General features: G+C 53.3%; 1 protein-coding gene across 2 annotated transcripts in view; it reads left to right on the forward strand.

Annotated features, from left to right (window-relative positions):
- The window catches only part of Sfxn5 (sideroflexin 5), a 126,005-nt gene extending 114,911 nt beyond the window's left edge, over positions 1-11,094 (forward strand). For both annotated transcript variants that reach the window (XM_059256762.1, XM_059256763.1), the window contains one exon: positions 8,552-11,094. In XM_059256762.1, the coding sequence (XP_059112745.1) occupies positions 8,552-8,629 (78 nt within the window). In that variant the 3' untranslated portion in view covers positions 8,630-11,094. The remainder of the gene's footprint in view (positions 1-8,551) is intronic.
- Positions 11,095-19,814: the final 8,720 nt, after the last annotated feature.

Raw genomic sequence — 19,814 nt, forward strand, 5'->3', positions numbered from 1 at the left:
GGGGCCCGAGGCATGATGGGAGGAAGGCTGAAGCCTGCTTCAGCACTATATGCATACCGTCTCTCAACTTAGGACTCTAAAGTAATTCTTAGCGCCACCTTCATCTCTACTCAGTCCCTACTCCTCACCTCTTCTTGTCCCTCTATAGTTTTCATAGACAGGAAACAAAGAAGTACCCTCCTACGTAAGAATGCGCCCCTCGCATGGGTACTAGATCCGCTCTGTCTATCCTCATCAGCCCTGCAGAAAGGGATAGCGCTGGTGGACCCACCTGGCTAGGCAGCGTGACAGCGCGACACATCAGAAGCCAATGCCCTCCCCAATGTGTCTCCCTTTCTATGAGAGCAAATTTGAGGGAAGAGTTGGGAATCTTCTAGAATGCCCGGTCCCTGGGACCTTTTTCTTGATATTCAGGATCCATCCTGCCTCAAACATGTAGGCTCTGGTCTCATTTCCAGCCTTAGGACAGAGCCTCTCCCTCCCTCCATGTAAGGCTGAGAGCCCGACTCTATAAGCACCTGCTACATTTGGTGCTCCCTGACTGTCGACCTCCTGCTCCTTCTGCTCTCCCGGGACCCAAGCAAGGTCAGAAGCAGTGTCTAGCGGGCACTGTGTCCCTCCTGAGTCCACAGGACCTTTCACTGTCCCTAGAGTATTGTCCCTCTTCAGACTCTCTAGTCTCACATCCATCTTTGCTTAGAGATGTTTGTTTGGGGTTTCTCTCGTTAGCTGGTTTAATCAATCCCCACTGAACGCCGAAGCAGGCTATTTTTGCTGTCAGAAATCTGCCGCCTCCCCGCCCGCTGCTTTCTTGGAATTTGCCCACAGGACCCCCCAGGAGGGACAAACGGGGATGGCAAAGCCACTTGGATCCCAGGAACGCCAACGCCACCTGTCATATTGCCTGTTCCCCACACCCCCATCCTAACCCATGCATGCACACAGGCCCACACACGTGCATACCCACCAGTATGCACCCATGCATGCACACAGGCCCACACACGTGCATACCCACCAGTATGCACACATTCTCAACGATATGTTTCAGGAAAGCCACCTCCCAACCTGTCCTTCCCAGGTCTCCCTCCCAGAACCTGCTAGAATACCTCACTGGATTCAAGATGGAGTGGAGGATTCCCTGGGCAAAGTTTTCACTGAGTGAAAAGCACTAAGTGAAAAGGTCTTGGAGCATGCCTAGACTACAGCAAGGGCCGAGGCCTGTAAGAGGAGTTATTGGCTAGGGCTGGGCAAGATGGCTACAATCTCACCATTACCCCATAGCATCATGTGAGTTTCTACCCCCTCCTAAGACCCTCCTACCCATTTCTAGTTGTTATCTTTGTCCTAGAAAATTTTTCCCTACTATATTTACATGGAGAAACTGAGTCCTCAAGGCTAAGAAGACAGAGAGAGACAGACTCTAAGGTCAGTCCACCAGAGGGCACCCAGGAACAATATAAAGTTCTGAAATGAAGCTAGGGCTTGGAGCACTTGCTGGGTCTACAAAGTTCAGGGGAGGAGCCCCATATTCGGGGGGCGGCCTTTAATTCAGTTTGATTGAGTTGGAATATTGAGGCATCTTGAGGGGCTCTCCTGTGGATGTGGAAGCTGTAATCTGTCTTTTCTCTGCGCTAGTCTTCAACCAGAGATGTGATGAAGATAAAGACAAGTGCTCGAAATGCTCAAGGCCACAATCTTGGGTGTGGCATGAGATCAGGGGATCCCTCCAGGAGGAGGCAGATATACCTCATACCTCAAGAGCAGAGCATCCAAGGAACCCCGAGAAAGCCCTAAGAGGCCTTGAGCAGGCCAGACATGCTCCTCGCTCAGTGGAAGTTTTACCCACCCAAGCTTCTCCACCAGCAGGTGTTCTAGAAGGTTCTGGGAGTAATAGGCTGGGAGGTGGCTTTGCTGAGTCTGGAATCAAGGAGTCTAGTTTTGTTTTGTTTAAGACAGACTCTTGTTATTTAGACTGGGCTGGCCTAGAACTCTCAATCCTCCTGCCTCTGCCTCCCAAGTGCTAGGATGATAGGCATGTGCCACCATGCCTAGCTGGAGTGTGACTTTCATTAAGAAGGTAGTTGGGGTCTATCATGGGTACCAGAGGCCTAACTCAGGCACTCAGGGGTCCAAGCTCAGGCCTCAGCTGCTCCGGTACCCCAGTTTACCCTGGCCCTTCAGAGACTCTCAGATCAGTTTCAGAGACTGATGTGCAGTGTATACATGAGCAGAACCCAACGCTGGCTCAGTCCTGGTTAGAAAAGTGGGAGGTGGCTGCCTGGTGGACCAGCCAGGCTTTGGGAACCTATGTCAAGTGCTGTACCACCTGCTTGCCTCAGAGCCCAGACCCCGGGGGGCAGGCACGGAAGTGGCTTTAGGCTGTGTCACAGGGTCAGGCTGAATGCCCCACCCCTCTGCCCTTCTCTTTGAAAAGGAGGTAGAAAAGCCCGCCAGCAGAGGCTTTGTAGTAGGGAAAAGCCCCTGAGAATGGGGCATGGGGGATCCAGTTTCCTGTTTATGTCTCTGCACCTTAGCTCCAGGTTCAAATATGTAAACTATCCACCGGGCTTGGCTGCAGGTGTGTGTGTGTGTGCTCCCAGGCTGGAAGGCAGAGGTGCCCCCAGTGCATTCCTGACTCCTGCCCCCCACCCCAACCCAGGGTGTCTGGCTGCAAATAACTCAAGGTTAACCCTTCCCAGACCATGAAGGACAGCTGTAGGGAATCGAGGGCTCTGGAGCTAGCTGGGCCTTGGGGCACTTGGGGGGATACTGGACATGGTACTCTGCATTTTGGGGTGTCTCCTGAGAGGGCTTCATGGTTCGAGCTTGGTCTGCAGGATGGAGATGGGCTGATGAAGCAGGCCCAGCAGAATGGTAGTGCTGATTTTGTGGCAGGCTGGACATGTCCATGGCATCGCCAGTTATGGGGCAAGAAGTACCACCCAGCATGTGCTGAGCAATACCTTCCGCGTCCTCTATGGTCCCTGCAGCTCCTGCTCCCTGAGGCTCTGATACCTTCTTCCAGACACTTCTCTATGAAAGCCTCCATTCAGCTCTACCAGCCTGGGCTTGAAGAAGCCCACCAGATTAGACACACAGATTCCTGGTTGCCTCAGCCAACAGCTTGAAGCTGGGGGGATCTCTTTTTTCTGTGGCTGTTCAGCACCATCTCATCTCCCTGGAGCCTAGGGGAGTTGTCTTGTGGATATAACCAAGTCCCAGCCTTCTCAGCCCACCCCTCAGGGCCTCTGGTACTGGTGCCCCTTCAGGCTGTACCTATGCCTCTCTGAGCCTTCGTCTCTTCATCTCTCCAGAGTCCCATCTGCTAGCAACTGTGGCCACGGTGCCAGTTCCAATGTGGCATATAAAGCAGAATTGTTGCTTCCTAAAGTCACCTCTCAGTCCCATCCAGCAGCCCAGGAGTCCTCAAAAGAAAGAATAGCACTTGTCCTTTGCTCTGGGGGTCGGGAGGGGTTGGAGCTGGAGAGGGCACCTGGGAAACCTGCAGTGTCCAGCCATACTGTGAACCACAGGTTTAGAGGACACTGCCAGGCAGGACCTGGCGAAATTCCTCTGGAGAACCTTGCCCCCCTGCCCTCATCTCAGAAAGGTGGCCTACGATAGATATATTTGGATATGGATAAGAGGAGGAAATGGTGGCCTGATGATACAGGCAGCCCCAGGGTCCTTGTCCTGGCCTCCCCAGGTTAGCCCAATGGGGAGGGCCCTTGGTAGTCTCCACACACATGAGATCTGAAGATGGTAGATCATTGGCCCCACACCCAGCCGCGGCCAGAGAACTGGAGGGGTCCTCACAGGTGGACTTGTCTCACGGTGGAAGTAGGACTGTATTCACCCAAGGGTGCTGGGAAGTCTCCATTTCAGGAGGTTCCCCACAATCTAGCTGCGGGGGTGGGTGGGGGTGCAAAGCGGTCATTGGGACCACTGTGGGACATCATTCACTTGGTACAGAGGGCCTTGAGGTGTCTGGGCACCCTATGTCACTGTTCAGCTGCTTGTGCTGGCCGCCTAAGGCTGCCTTCCTGGGCTCATTCCCTTCCCCACCCCTCGAATGTGCCTGTTCCCCTCCATCTGCTCTCCCGGGCAAGCTCCCCCACTCTGGAGGCGCTGGCTGTGCGCGCACATCCGGCTCCCTCTTGCCCAGAGCCCGGAACCCCAAGCCCATCTGCCTCTCAGGCCGTTCCACCCAGGAGACCCACAGGCACCCCAGCCTCAGCATGGCCAGCCCACCCGCCTCCCACATTCCCTGCCTCTGAGAATGGTATCACCACCACCCCAGCTCCGGAGCTAGAATTAGGAGCCATCCAATGCCCAGTCATCCTCGACACCTCCCTCTCACCCCCACATACAGTTGGTCATCAGCTCTGTGGATGTCATCTTCGGAAAGGCTCTTTGGCAGACTCTTCCTCCTGCCCCCATGGGCAGCGTCAGGAGGCAGGACCTAGGAACTTTCTGGTTCCAACAGCTGCTCCTCTGGGAGGACCCCCTACCCCCTCAGTCTCCCTCCCCATCCTCCACCCTGCCATGGCCAGAGGGGCCTTTCTAAGCCTGGGTGTGCCCATCCCTGCTCACAGTCCTTCCATAGCTCCCTAATTCTCTTGGAGAATGGCTGACACCTCCAGGTAGTCTACGATGTCTTGCCTGTCCTAGGCTGACATCCCAGTGTCCCACGTAACCACCCTTCCTATCCACAGCACACGCTGACTGGCCAGCCGGTTTCTTCCCCTTAATCCAGCAAGTATGGCTTGCCTTCTCTCATCCAAATCCTCCATTCTCTTCCTGGCCCACCTCCTCTGAGAAGTCTCCCTTCCTTGTTCCTTCTCCAGTACGTGGTAACCCCAAGGCCCTCCCCAGTTTCCATGGTACTTTGTTTGTCTCTCAGGAATCCATCTGCTTTCACTTTCTGACTCCTCCCCTAGACTTCCAGCTTCTCCAGGGCAGTGGGCTGGCCCTGTCCGTCACTGCTCGCCCAGTCTGAGTGTGTGGAGTTGGCTAATGTGAGCATATACACACACTGAATGAAAATGAGCAGGATTAGTGACTCTGTCCCCAAGACCCTAATCTAGAGTGCCTGGCCACCTCCCCCAGGAGGCTTGCACTGCCTGCTTCTCCCCACACTTGTTTCCATTCTACCTGCTGCCCTCAGCTCAGTGGGGGGCCCAGGGGAGCCTGGATGCCATGATGGAGGGGCCTCAGTCTTGTAGGGGGTGCTGTGTTCTGTGGGAAGTGGGCCCTGCAGGCCGTGGCCCTGGGCCTCGGTCCTCCACCTCGGTGGTGAGCAGCCTCTAGGATTTTAATGCGGGCCTCGGTGCTTCAGTGAAAGCTGCATGGGGAGCTGCTAATAATGGCACTAAAATAAAATATGCTACATCTGTTATGGGTAGCAGAACAAAATTAGCTGCTCACACCTCTGACATCCAAGATGTCTTAACTTAAAATACTCCTTGGCTTACTTTACATCATTTACTGATTATATTTAAAAGAAATACAATTTTGCAATTACTGTTCTTTCCAGTGTGGTATCTATGCATCATTTTCCTTTTATGTTTATATATTTCTCCTTCATTAGTGCAGTCTGAAGGGTGATTAGGATTCTTCAAACATTTTACAGAGGTTAAACGTTGATTAAGATTTAATTATTACTGTAAATAGCTTGGAATGACATATGGTGCAAAAGCCTGACATATGTGCATTTGAATAAATGAAGTGCTATTTCCCAGGATGCCTCGGTAGCTGTTTAACAGCTTTCCCGAAGGGTTATGTTACACCTCATGGTAAGATTGCTGGGATGTTATATTTTGTTGGTTTTTGCAGCTGAAAGCTAAGAACAGTTTTCCAGTTTTTTAAAAACATTGAATATTTTAAATACCTAAATTGTTTTGCACAAATTTTTGCTAATTTGTCTAACTAGGTTAAACATTTTCAAAAGCATTTAGATTTTTAAGCGTGGGCGCTGTGCATTGTGTCAGTGGCAGCATGGGGACCAGGGGGGCTGCTGGGGTGGAGGGGGCTCAGGGTAGAGGGGTGGGGCGCGAGAAGGTGCTTTCAGGAGAAGGGTCCTGGGTCCTGAGCCTAGTTCCTGTCTGTTTGGCCATCTCAAGTAGCCAGAGTGCTGGGATGTCGAGGAGGACAGGGGATGGATGCCCCTTCTCCAGGGCCCCATCCATGTCCACCAGCTCTAATCCTCACCAAGCTCCTTCTTGCCTGGACCTTGACCTGGGCTCCCCAAAGTCTCCCTTGTTTGTGCCACCCTCAGGCCACATCCTAAGGCCTCCAGGACTTCACATACAACATGTACCTAGGATCACGGTCAGCTGAGCTACAACAGAAAGGCCTGGTAGTTAGTTCTATGATCTTGCCTGGATCACATGCCAAGCTGGGGCAGGGGCAGGGGGTATGGTGTCAGCACTAGGAGACCACCTCCCTCACTGGTCCGTCTCATGCTGTCACTTCTGGCTCATCCTGGAGCTGAAGGCCAACATCTGGGCTGCTGTGGTTTCCAGAAGGATCCAGTCTCTAGGTGCTTGCCGCCCATTTTCTTTCCAACCATTAGTCCAACCAGAGAGACTCTAGCACTGTGCTAGGCCTTAATGACTCAGAGTGAACAAGATCTGCACAGGCCTGCCTTGGGGGGCTCTTGTGATCTGACGTGGAAAGGTAGAGGATGAGTGAGCAGTCAGCCCCCCAATGCTGGGATATCACTCGGATAGAAGAAATTCGGGGGTCTTGAGCCAAAAAGGTTGTGCTCACCAGCCTAGATGAGCAATGGTCTACAGCTAGGCCTATGAAGCTGACTGAAAACAGGAAGATTGGGTGGGAGTGAGAATGGGTGGGAGGATGCCTCTAACAGACAGGGCAACCCAGGAGACTTGGGGTGAAGCAGGGAACAGCCCGGTTTGTCTAATGAGCCCAAAGAAGTACCTGTGTCCTGTGTCTGTGAGATAATGGGAAGCCTAGCCGTGGAGATCAAAGGCATGGGTTCAGACCACTGAACCATTTTTTCAGTGATGATAGGGGCAATCAGACCTGAGATTCAGAAGGCAGTGGGCTGAAGTGGATGGGAGGAAAGGGAAGGGAAGGGGAGGGAAGGGAAGGGAAGGGGGCCTAGGGTCTTTAGTCTGACAGCCATTTGATAAGGGTGTTGTTGCCTGTAACATGGAGCTGGGGCTGGGGCTGGGGCAGGGGGAAATAGCGGACTCAGTTCCATTTCAGAATGGTTGAGTTTATGTACCCATAAAGCATCCGCCATCTTCGACTAGCCAGCAGTCAGCTGCTGGCCTGTGGCTCAAGGGAGAACCACAGCTGGACACCCCTCAGACATGACAGCCACCAGGGGCTCAGCCAGACCAAGTCCCAAGTTCTCCAAGACGTCCAATAGGTGTTGTGAAAGGAGAGTAACAGTGACCTTGCAGAGAGAGGTTTTCATAGAGGATAATGGGGACAGGAGCCAGATTTACTGTGGGCTGAAGCCAGTGGGAGGCGGACAGGTGGATTTGACCAGAACGGACAATTTAAAGAGGTATGGTTGCTGAGGAGAAGAAATACCAGGCCGCAGGCAAGCCTGCCATGGTGCAAAAGGAGTTTCCTCCGATGCAAGGTTCTTATGGCATGTGGAGACACCCACGGGGAGGAGTCAATGGACAGCAAAGTTGGGAGAGAAGTACATCTAGGAGAAGGCTGTGTAGAGGCAGGAGGAAGGTGGAGCCCGGTGGGTTTCTGCCTTCTAAGGGGGAGGGACAGCCACTGAGGGGGCAGGAGGGAGGGGCAGAGTGTGGCCCCTGGTAGGCTATGGGTTGTGAGTCTGAGAGGAACCCCTCACTAGTGCCACTGAAGTAAGCCGGCTCAGCAGCTCAGGAGGGGGAAGCTGTGGGGAGCTGCTGAGGTGACAGAAGACTGAACCCAGTGGCCTCTGTAGAGGATGGGAGATGGACTTGACCAGGCAGGGGGCCTGGGGGAAGCTGCTGCCACAAGGGGTGAGCTGCAGTCAGGGACAGTGGATTTTGAAGATCTCTGTGAGGTGGTCAAGTTGAAAGGTGGATGCATGGGCAGAGACCTCTAAAGCAGGACTTCTACCAATCAGGGCTAGAAGGATCCTTGAGTCTGGGAAGGAGTAATGGTCCCTGAGATCTGAACTGGGGTGCATGCACGTGTGTGTGTGTGTGTGTGTGTGTGTGTGTGTGTGTGTGTGTGTAGACAGAGATGGAGTCTCTAAGACCTGCAGTATTATTGGTCCAGAAGAGTAGTGAATGGGGTACTGCCATGGGAGAGGCTGGTGGGGGGATAGAGGAGGGGTCTCAAATGTGCTGGCAGTATGGGGAACAAGAGCATTTGCAATGAGGGAAACCCAAAATCTCGACAAGAAAGAGGCTAGCCCTGAGCTGGCAGGGTGATGTAAAAGGAAGCATGCGCACCCCTCACTAGAACGTGTGGGTGCTGGCTGGTGGATGTGCACAGAACTCTGGGTATCAGATCCAGTGCACTTCTCTTCCTGGCCCTCCCTACTCCTTCACTCTTCTCTTTCTCTCCTCAGATTGAAACTTCCCAGTTGGAGCCTGAGATAGCCCGGGCTACAAGCAGCCGCACAGTGGTGTACAATAAGGGGCTGTGAGTGAAGATCAGCCGGCCTGGAAACACAGCACTATCCAGGCCGGATGTTCGGGGTGGGGAAGGAGTCTCATGGGCTATTTCTGCAGGGAGGGGCTGCCTGGGAAGCAGTCAACCTCCAGCAGTAGGGAGACTAACCATTCACATTTTAACATAGGGGAGAGGAATTCTGACACATTTCCTACACAAAAAGAATCAAGTGCATCTCCGGGCCTTACATGGGATCGTCTCAACTCCACTCAGCACAATTCCGTGTGAGCTGAAGAACTGTAGAGTGCTCCTGGGGTAGAATTAGGATCCTTTTATATGTTGCTCTTTTTTGTTTGTTTGTTTTAATTTTTTTTATTAGAAGCAAGTCTGAGCCTTGGTTGCAGCTGACCAGAAGTGGCAGGTGGACATGTGGAGGGAGCCAGAGGAGCCTGGGAACTGGGTTGGATTGATGGACAGAAAGCGTAATGGCTAGGCCCGATGGGCCCCTGGGTTAGAGAAGGGAAAAGGGGGGAGGTGGTCTGCACCCCACAAGATGAACTAGCCATAATCAAGGTTCTCAGGAATTGGCTCGCTTGTTCAAGGAGCACTAGAGACCTCTGGAAGGTTCCGGGAGCAGCGGGCTCTGAGTGTAGCCAGCTCCTGTCCACACCACAGTGGAGTGAAAATCGGTGACCTCAGGCATAGGTCATCTTTTATGGAGCTCTTATGGATTCTAGGCCCCTGAGGGCACCCCAGCTCTATTCAGGGAGCCTCACAAGGGAACATTGTTTTGTGTGAACAAGAAGAGGAGCCCATCTAGGCTCTGGGGAAGGTTCTTTTCCAAGAGTAGCTAGAGTTTTATACTGGGACAAAGGTGGGCTGAGCCCGCTGCAGTCCAGTCTGTAGCCATGACACTGTCTGTCACATCCCACACCTTCCTCCATGGGAGAGTCTCCTGCTTGAGGGTACAAGGCCAGAACCCTGGCAACTGCCTGAGAGGTAGTGTCATCCCAGTTCTGACACGGGCAGGCTCTGTGGCGGATGGACAAGCCACCCACATCTCTGAGCTTCCATCTCCTGCCTGGGAGCAAACGGCCAAAGTGAGCTTCCCACCAGGCCTTTGACTCCTCTCTGCCTGACTCACTCAGATGCTGCACATTCCAAGCATGTCTCTAAGGTGGATTCTGGTCCAGAAAATGCAGTAAGCCCCTCTGGAAATGACCAGCACTTGGCCTCAAAAAAGGACCTTGCCCTTCTGTATGTGACCCCCACATCCTGGAAGACCTTGACTTGTGCCAAATACTTCGTGGCTGTGGACGAGATAGTATGGATGCCCGAGACAAGCATGGGCTATCAGTCCACGCACCACCTCTCACTGCTGCAGACTCGGAGGCCTCTTTGCTGCTGGCTCCTGACTCCACCTCATTTGTAGGCCATAGAGAAAGAGATAGCTCTATCTAAGGAGGGAGGGTCTGGGTGGGGATGAGTGGGGTGACTCCTGATCCGAAAGATCCACAGAAAGGAGGCACTCTGTTCTTCACACGGCCCTCATCTGATCCTACTAGAATGGGAGCCCTGCCTTGTGACCCTGGAACCTCCCTCTGGTGACTCTGGAGGGGGCTGAAGGTGAACATGTATGGTTGCAGGAAAAGCCTGTCACAGGGCATCAAGGACAAGGCCACAGGTGGCCTGCCACAGTCTTAAGACGATGTGGCTGCAGTGAGGTGTGTCTGCCATGGGCATTGGCACCATGGTCTCCAGACCTTGACTGCGACTAGATCGTCTGGAGCCTCTTTTGAAAAGTGCATTCCCAGCTCTCTCTGCCCCCATTTATCATGGAGCCTTGTCCTTATGTATTTTATCTTGGGACCAAAACTGCCCTCACCCAGCGCTGCCTCCCCAGAGGTTCCGCGGACCAGGGCCTCTTCCAGCTTTCCCTCTGTACTGGCTGTCACTGTACTGGCCTCAGCATCCCTCATCGGTTTGCTTTGTGTGTGGAGGTGATTTCTACCACACTCCTAAATCCAAGCCCAGGTGAGCTGAGGGAGCAGCTCCTTTGGGTATGCAGTGGCAAACGGTCCTTGTAGTTTGGGGTGATGGTGACTGAGGGTATTGAGCCATGCTGCTAAACCCTGTTCTGACTTCATAAAATCCACAAGGGAAGCTTTCTGTGAGTGCAAATGCCCCTATCTGCTGAGGCTAGAGGAAGCCGGCCAGGAGGAAAAGGGGCGCAGATGAACTCTCATTGGATCTAGTTCTGCCAGCAGTCGGAGTATATCTGCAGCAGGCTGTCTAGCCCTGCTGTTCCCGGCCACCTCTCCTGGGTTCTTTAAACATTCCCTAAGGCTCCAAGGATGCTCTTTCATCTCTGGAAAGCAATTTGAGAGTGCAGGAACCAAAAGTCCAAGATGCCAAGATGACCACCGAATCGGGACGTCTGTACACTCTGTCGCTTCCTGACTGTGGATGTCTTCTGTCTGAAGCCTCTGGCCTGGGGAAGAGTGGGGGGGGGGGGGTTGGAGGTGGAGAAGAGCCAGTGGGGGCCGGTCCATGGTGGACTTCCAGCCTTGGGCAGGTATGAGTGAGGTCCCAACACGTGTGCCTCAGCATACCTAGGGACTTCAGACTGTCTTTTTAACCTCGGAAAACTTCTCAATTGATGTGATTTATGCCATACTAATGAGCTGTGGACAATAAACATGGATTTAAAACACGAGGGTGTGGCTTTGTGAGTTATAGGATGGTGAGAGGCGAAGAATGAAGAGACCCAGAGGGAGAAAGTAAAGGCAGCCTGGGGACTTGGTGGGAATGCCCCCAAAGGAAGCTGCAGGCCCAGGGTTCGGGAAAGGGGAGAGGAAAGGGAAGAGGAGTGTGTGGGGACAGGAAGCTGGAAAAGAAGGTGGGCTGAAACCACAGAAGAGGACCAGCTTGGATGGCTCAGCCGGGAAAAATGATTGCCGTGCAAGCCTGAGCAACTGAGTCTAATCCCCAGAAGCCATGGTGGAAGGAAAGAACTGATTTCTGAAAGTCGTCCTCCGATTGTCACACGTGCGCCATAGCATATGAGCCCCAGCCCCCGCCCCAGCCCCCGCCCCAGCCCCCTCAAACCACCACCACACACATAAAAATAAAGAAAAAAGAAGGACTCACAAAAGCAGCCCAGTGGCTGGATGGCTCTGAAGAGACTTACCTTAAGGAACAGAACACATCAGGAGTTCAATAAACTCTTGTAGTGTGGACCCAGGAAAGGGGACACCTTGGACTGCATGGCCTGGAGACCTATGGGGGATCTGTGCCAAGTGCAGGTACGATGTTTCCTGTGTGTGTGGCTTCTGGAATTCTGCCCCCTCCCAATTCCCTCACAGTTCCCCATGTGTTGGCTAATTTTTATGTCGTCTTGACACAGCTATAGTAATGAGAGGCGGGGACCCTCAACTGAGGGTGCCCCCATAAGATCAGGTTGTAGGGTATTTTCTTAATTGGTGATTGATGCGGGAGGGCCCAGCCCATGGTGTGTGGTGCCATCCTTGGGTTTGTGGTCCTGGGTGCTATAAGAAAGCAGGCTGAGCAAGCCATGGGGAGCAAGCTGGTAAGCAGCTCCCCTCCATGGCCTCTGCATCGGCTCCTGCCTCCAGGTTCCTGCCCTGTTTGAGTTCCTGTCCCGGCTTCCTTCAGTGATGAACCTGTGATATGGAAGAGTAAGTGAAATAAATCCTTTCCTCCCCAATTTGCTTTTGGCCATGGTTTCGTCACAACCATAGTGACCCTAATTAGGACCCCCCCAGGACCAGGACTGTCACCTCCTGATAGATCTGGCTTCTCTCCCAGTCTGCCCTCTAGAAGTCTCCAGGGGGAGGCCTGCCCTCTTCTGGGGACCACTGAGCTTAGTCCAGCCCTGCAGAGAGAGGCTGAGGTGGGTAAAAAGCATGTAATAGTCAGAGGCTGGCCCAGCCCCAGCATGGCCAGTGGCTATTGTGGGTACTTCCTTTTGAGTGTATGTACAGGTTTGTGAGCATGCAGGTGCACATCTGTGTGCACTTGTGTGGAAAGACCAAGGTCATTCCTCGGGAGCCCCCTTGATTTTGAAGTCTCTCGCTGACCTAAGGCTCACCAAGTTGCCTAGATGGGCCGGTGAGCGAACCTCAGGATCTGCCTGGTAGAGGTAGATATAGGGGTAGAGACCTTTCGACTGCTGGGATTACAAGCATGGCTCAGCACATATGGCCTCATTATTATTATTGTTGTTGTTGTGGATGATTAGTTTTTTTGAGACAGGGTCTCTCTACATAGCCCTGACAGTCCCGGAACTCACTATATAGATCAGGCTGGCCTTAAACTCACAGAGACCCACCTGCTTCTGCCTCCTAAGTCCTGAGATTGAAGGCATACACCACCACACCCAGCCCCGTGGCTTTTGAAAAGTGGGTTTCATCACTTTGCCAACTGAACCATCTCCCCAGTCTCTGGTGTAGGCTCTTCTGAACTGAGACTTGGTGTACTTATCTACCAAATGGCACGCACAGGGTCACGCACTGGCTCGTTGGAAGAGTAGAGAAGCCAGTGGGGAATGCACCAGACCCTTCTCTCGTGTCTCCTAATTATCCTGGGTATGGGTAGGAGGCTTGGGCTCTGGGCCTCACTGGAAGAAAAGAAGAGGGAAGAGGGAAGAGGGAGAGAGGACAGGGTCCCTATTCAAAGTGATACCTTGAGGTCAGGAGGCTACTGGTCTCTGGGGAATTTCTTTGCTAAGAGCCTCACAGGCCCCACAGCCCCCATCAGGGCGGAAATCCTTGACTCTCAGGACATACACAAATCCCTCCTGGGAATTGTTTGTTGTTTTTAGCTAGACTGGGGACTCAGCTCCTGCCCAGCTCTGAGATCATTAACACTTGAAGAATGCAGCCTCTCCTTCCCTCCGTGGACTGGCCTGGATCTAGGCTTCTCACTCAATCAAAGACTAGGAGAGTCAGAATGCTTGGGCAGGGGGAAGGGTGTGAGAACAGTGATGAGTGACCCTTTCCTGAGGCTGGAGGATGCTGGCTTTATATTCAGAATGAGGCCTTCTTCAGCACCTCCTGCCGCCACCCCCAGCTGCTGTTGCTCCTGCCATCTCATCTACCCCCTAGTTAAGCCCTCAAATGGGAATCTCATCTGCTTCTCCCAAGTCCCTTTTCTACCTTTTTCTGTAGTACCAGGTATTCCTACCGGCAATGGCCAAGAACTGTCGCCCAACATTCACACATACACCTCCAGGCAACTGCTATCAAGCCTTTTCTAAGGTCAGAGGATGCCCCTTCAGTCAGTACAAAAACCCCGGGCCCCACTGCAAAGCTCTGGGAGAGGTGGAGAGAAGGAAAAAGAACAGATCGGGGGAAGAGGAGACAGTGGACAGACTGGCAGGTCACAGATTCTCCCCTGGAGACTCCGTGCACCCCTACTGTGGACAGAGGGGCTGCTGTCTGTCCCAGGCCACCTGACGTTGCTCTCTCCCTCCTCCTGTGCGAGTATGGGAGAGGAAGAGGCGACACAGACGTCTCTGGCCACCCCAAGAATGAGCCGTATGAAGTCCAGGGTGTTCCCAGAACACAGGCAAGATCCTGGGGAGCGAGTGAGGCCACTGAGCCTTGTGGAGAGCCGCATGGAGGGGGAAATAGACACAGTGCAGCCACCACCGAGAGACAGGCAGGGGACACTACTTGGTCATGGGAGGTGGGGAAGTCAGGGCCTGGGCCAGCATGGTAGAGACGGTAGAGAGAAGTGAAGACACTGGGCAGGGGTGGCAGCAGGGAGCCAGATGACCCCCTGCCCTGTTTGGGAGACTGAGAAGAGAGAATGCTATATTTCTGAGCCCACCAAGACAGAAAGGAGACTAAATCTGCAGGAGAGGCAGCCATTCCCTCTCAGAAGTTCTTACAGGTTTCTGGAAGACAGCCAAGTGGAGATGTCAGGAGACCAGCAAGGCCTGGATATATAGGCTTGCATCCTGGAAGCTGGTTGAGGTGGCACATGCCTGGCATCCCAGCACTTGGGAAATAGAGGATGGAGGATCAGGAGTGCAAGGCCAGTCATTCTCGCCCGACTATCTGAGGCCCAACCTCAAAAGCAAAGCAAAAGACTTGTATACAGAATTTATCTATTGGCTGTATCTAGGAGTTCAGTACGTTAGCAAGAAGAGAGGGCCTACGGTAAAGTCCCGTGGAAGCCCCACTTCTGTGTGGCCCAAGGAGAGCCCAGAAGCTTCCAAGAAAGCTCAACCAAGGCGAGCTGAATGGTCACAGTGCGGTCAGGGCCTAAACAAGCTGTGTGGGCTGGGAAGTCAGTAAGCCTCTGGCTCCTAACCTGTGGAGAAGCTTGTGTGTGTGTGTGTGTGTGTGTGTGTGTGTGTGTGTGTGTGTGTCTGTCTGTCTGTCTGTCTGTCTGTGTCTGTGTTTAGGTGCCCTCTGAGGCCAGAGGCATCAGATCTCCTGGAGCTAGAGTTATAGGCACTTGTCAGCCACCCAACATGGATGCTAGGAAGTACATTCAGATCCTCTGCGAGAACAGGGTGCACTCTCAACTGCCTAGCCAACACATCTCTCCCTCTCAAATCGCCATCTTATTTTTTGAGCCAGGGTCTCTTACTGAACCCAGGAGTTACCCATTTGGCAAAACTGCCTGGCTAATAAACTTCAAAGAATCCTCCTGTCTCTGACTCCCCAGCACTGGGATCATGATTTGGTGTGTGTGGGGGGTATTTTTAGATGGGGACCAAACTCAGGTCTACACGCTTGCATGACAAGCACGTAGCTAAGTGAGCCGTCTCCCTGGCCCGAAGTGGAAGTCATTGTTCAGATTTGGTTGTAAGCTGGCAGAGAGATATGGCTATATGTCATGGCAGCCTGACACTGAACTCAGTGGGCGTAGGAGGGAGACTCAAGCAAGGGTCACAAGGGACTGAAGGCAGGAAAAAGATCAGAAACTGAAGAGAGTGTCCTGGAGAACAGACAGACTGGAGCCCACCTCAGAGAGCTCTTGAGACCTTCAGGAGAGCCAGGAGGTTACAGGAGGCAGGTGGAGAGGAGGAACTAGATACAGATGTGTCCAGGGAGGATGGAGAGCCAAGGGTGAGGTCCTGTTAGAGGCACCTGCACCTGAGGGTGGGCTCACGGCAGACCGTGCAGACTAACTTCCACCGTTGGCGTCATGCGCAGGAAAATGGGATTGGCGGAGCAAGACTGGAGGGCTTTATCCTTCTCGGACCTCCAACTCTTGTGGACCTCTTTCCATCCAGGGTCATCGTTCCTGTCTGGGGTCTCTTAACCAGCTGTCCTCTCCAGGTTCTGCTGGTCACTGCTCCTGCCCCTTCAGGCCTAAGGGCTATACATTCAGGCTCCCCCTCTTCCAAGGGTGCTTCAGCATTCCTGGCTTTTCCAGATTTGTTCATTGTCCCTTTTTGTCAACTCCCCTTGGTTACCCAATCTAAACTTCCCTTCTCTAGGTGATGTGAAGACGTGCCTTCCAAGGCTCATTTTTCCCTCTGAAGATGGAAGGCACGAAATTGGGGATTTAGGTGAGTTGGTTCCCTGGCACTCACAAAGCCCTGGGTTCAAGCTCCAGAATCACTTAAACTGAGCATGGTGGTACACCCAGGTAAGCCCAGCACTCGGGAGCTGAAGGCGGGAGGATCAGAAGTTTAAGTTCATTCTCAGTTTAATATTAACTATGAGGCTAGCCTGGGATACATGATACCCTGTCTCAAAAGGGAGGGAGGGAGGGAGGGAGGAAGGAAGGATGAATGGAAGTAGGGTTCTCTGCTGACAGTAGCCTGGAAGAGGCTTGGAGAGAGGGGCGACATTCTAAGGCCTCTACCGTAAGAAGCAAGAATGGATTTATCAGAGAGTAGGGGTTGAGCCGAGAGTGCAGAGGGTGTCACTACCACACTCCGTCATCTGGCGTCCTCATGGCCCGACATAGTAGGTGTAGAAGTGGGCTGAGCAGATTTGGAACTCTGCTAGCTGGGTACAACCAAGGAGAGCAGGACAAGGGCATATCAGAGAGAGAATGGGGGAACACCTGAGAGGGTGCTGTGGGGTCCCCCACTAAGGTGAACAAGCCAGCAGGAACAGCCAGCCAAGGGCATCTGAACATGGGATTTCAAAGTGCTCTTCCCAGGCGTGGAGAGCTGGTGACAAGAAGTGAGGCCCTAGGTAGGCTGTCCATGGAGACCCCAAGGTCTTGGGGGTGGGCAGGAAGACCAGAAGCTGCTAGCTTCAGTCTTGGACAAATGAGGGGGTATGGCCAGGATGTACAGCCACACTCTGCGCACATGCACGGCACACATGCACAGCCACACACCCACACCCACCCACACAGTCACACTCTCGCGCACGCCCACAGCCCTCCCAGACACTCCAAACACCCTCACATGCACTCACCCTCACACGAACCCCAGACAGCAGATGGGGCGCTCGGGTAATTGGTTAAACCTGTTCCCGATGTCTGGCTCCGCCTTGGCGGCGCCCGTCTGACAGGAAAGCTGGCTGGGCCTGCACCGCTAAGCCTGCTGCCCCCCATCCCCTCCCCCTGTGTGGCTGCCCTGGAGCAGGGTCCCAGAGAGGCCTGTGGGCTAGCTGGCTCCTCTCAGGCAGAGCCTGGCTCTCTAGTCAAAGGATGCTTGCTGCCCTGTGGGATGCAACCAGAGCACCTGTGAGGAGAGGTTGGTAAGGACAGCAGGCACCATGCAGAGACCGATCCGATCCGGGAAAGTTCCATGGACAAGAGGAAACAGTGTGATTGCTCCCGGAGAGGCACGTGGGCTGGGCCTGAAGAGTTAAGAACTCCTGCTTGCTACACTTAGTGATGCTTGTGCCACTCTGTGCTCTTAAGGAGCTCAGAAGAATCAGGCCATCATTCTGTGGGGCTCTGGAGGTCAGCACCACAGATGAGAAGTGGCCAGGCCCGCTTGCTTAGGGAGGCCTGGCCTGGCAGCTCACCCAGACAGAGATCCAGGGGAGGAAGCCAGTGTCCACTCTCTGGCCCTTTGCGGGCCTCCCTCTCCAGGCAGGAGCCATCGGGAAAGAAGGAGCAGCAGTCCTCCTGTCTTCTCTCTGTTCGGCTGCATCTGCGTCTCTTCGTCTCTTCGAGAGAGACTTCGGTTTGTTCCCTGGAGAGGGCCCAAAAACTCCCAAATTAGCAAACCTGGCAAGCCCGCAGCTCAGAAAATAGTTCATCCTGATTCCATGTTTTTCAGGCTCACAGAAGCCTTTATTAATGAAGTCACAACACCAATATTTACCGTCTGCGGGAGAGGCACAACATGGGGGGATGGAGGGGGCTCCCTGCCCCGCCCCAGCAGGCCTGCCTAGGAAGATTGGCAGGTTTCCGGTCTTTCTAGTCCTTTATTTTCTTGACAGGGCATTCTGCTGTGATCTTCCAGGACCCATCCCCCCACCCCACCCCCCAGCCAAGCATGGTAGGATCTTCAGAGGAAGGGCTTACCCGTTCTGTCCCACCACCACTAGTGCTGAAAGGGAACCTCTCCTCACTCCCACCCTGCCTGTTCATGCACACCCCCCACATACAACTACTGCACTTGGTTGGCAGGAAGAGTTGTTGTGGGTTTTTAAATTCAGACTTAGCCAGGTGAAGACTTAAGATTCGAGGGATGTGTTCATTTGATGGAGGAGGGAACAAAGTCTTTTGGTTTCTGGAAATTGGAATGGACATCAGCTCTCGAGACAGGTAGAGCAGAAGAAGGTACCCACAGGACAGTGGGAGTGTTCTCAGCAAAAGAACCTTGTGTGCTCAGATTTCTGCACCTAGCCCCGGCAACATGAATGGGCCTCATCCTGGCTCAGATGTCCACAGGGTACTCACCAATGTCCCAGATAGGAAGAACAGCACAGGCCAGCAAAAGCCATGGCAGCTCACTCAGGGACACTCAGAGACACCAGGAGCAATGTAGGAGAGGCCACAGGTCAGCACAGGACTGAGAAAGGGGTGACACTATCCTGGCCCTCCTGGTCATAGCATGGAGGATCTTCTTGGATATTCACAGAGGCCACTTAGTGTCCATGCTCTTCCCAGAGAGCAGACTGGGGTCAGGCAGGTGGCAGGAACTGCTGAGGGATGCTGCGTTGACCAAGTGTGACTGGACACCACTGTCTAGCCAGGAATCGGTGAGTTGTGTAGGACAGACATGAGGTGTGGATGAACCAGAGGAAGAGGAGACGAGGGACCCAAAATGGAGACATAGGGGTTAGGGAGAAAAGAAGGGTGCTTCTGCAGATGAAGAAACAGATTACTCAGGAAGTGGATGGATGTGGCTGCCAGGGGATCTTGGGACAGTGGTTAGTGATTGCCATTCATGTCAGCAGAGTGCTAGAATGGGCGGCTGGGGAGCTCATGGGAGGTGAAGTAGAGGCGGGCCTGGGTGTTGGTTGGGGACAAGACAGTTGGAAGTTCTCCAGGATGGAGGAAAATGTGTTACGGGGGAAGGACAAATAGACCAACTAAAGGGCAGAAGGACAAGAGTCACTGGACCTGCCTTGCCTTCCTTTGTTGACGACCCCTGCAAGCCAAGCTCACCATCAAGCCCATGAACACCAGGTGTGGTGGCTCATATTACAGTCCAGCACTCAGAAGGCTGAGGCAGGGGATTGGTGTGACTAGGAAGCCAGTTTGGGCAACAGAGTAAGAGCTTGTATCTAAAAACAACAAACAAACAAACAAACAAAAACCAACCAAACAAACAAAAGCTGCCTCAGGTTCTTCAGGACAGGCACACATCTGTGTGGGGCCTGGACTTGGAATCTCCTTAACCCATCCCCAGGACTCCTTCCTCTGGATTCTCCTCAGCTTGAGAAGCCACTAGAGTCTGTATGTGCAAGGAATCTCTGCCGTCCTAACCCTCCATGAGTTCGGAAAGACCCAACCGAGGCTTCCCTTCAAGTTCCCGGGCCCTGAGCACCCTTGCTGATCAGCCCCCACTGCGCTGAGAATGAAACTCACCAGCCCAGACTCTACAGTTGAAGATGGATGGCTGTGTCGTTAAGAGAGAGATTGTTTTATTATTCCCATAGGGAAGGGGACATGAGAGGATCACTAAGAACTATAGCAGGTACCTGGAAAATAAATTAAAACAGAAGGTCTCAAAACTAAGACAGAAAGAGACATGGAGAGCAGCTGGAAGGCTGCAGTGATGGGTGGCCCACCCAAGCAGCAGGCTCTCCACCAGAAGG

The sequence above is a fragment of the Peromyscus eremicus genome, chromosome 3 (genome assembly GCF_949786415.1).
Source record: "Peromyscus eremicus chromosome 3, PerEre_H2_v1, whole genome shotgun sequence".
NCBI lineage: Eukaryota > Metazoa > Chordata > Mammalia > Rodentia > Cricetidae > Peromyscus > Peromyscus eremicus.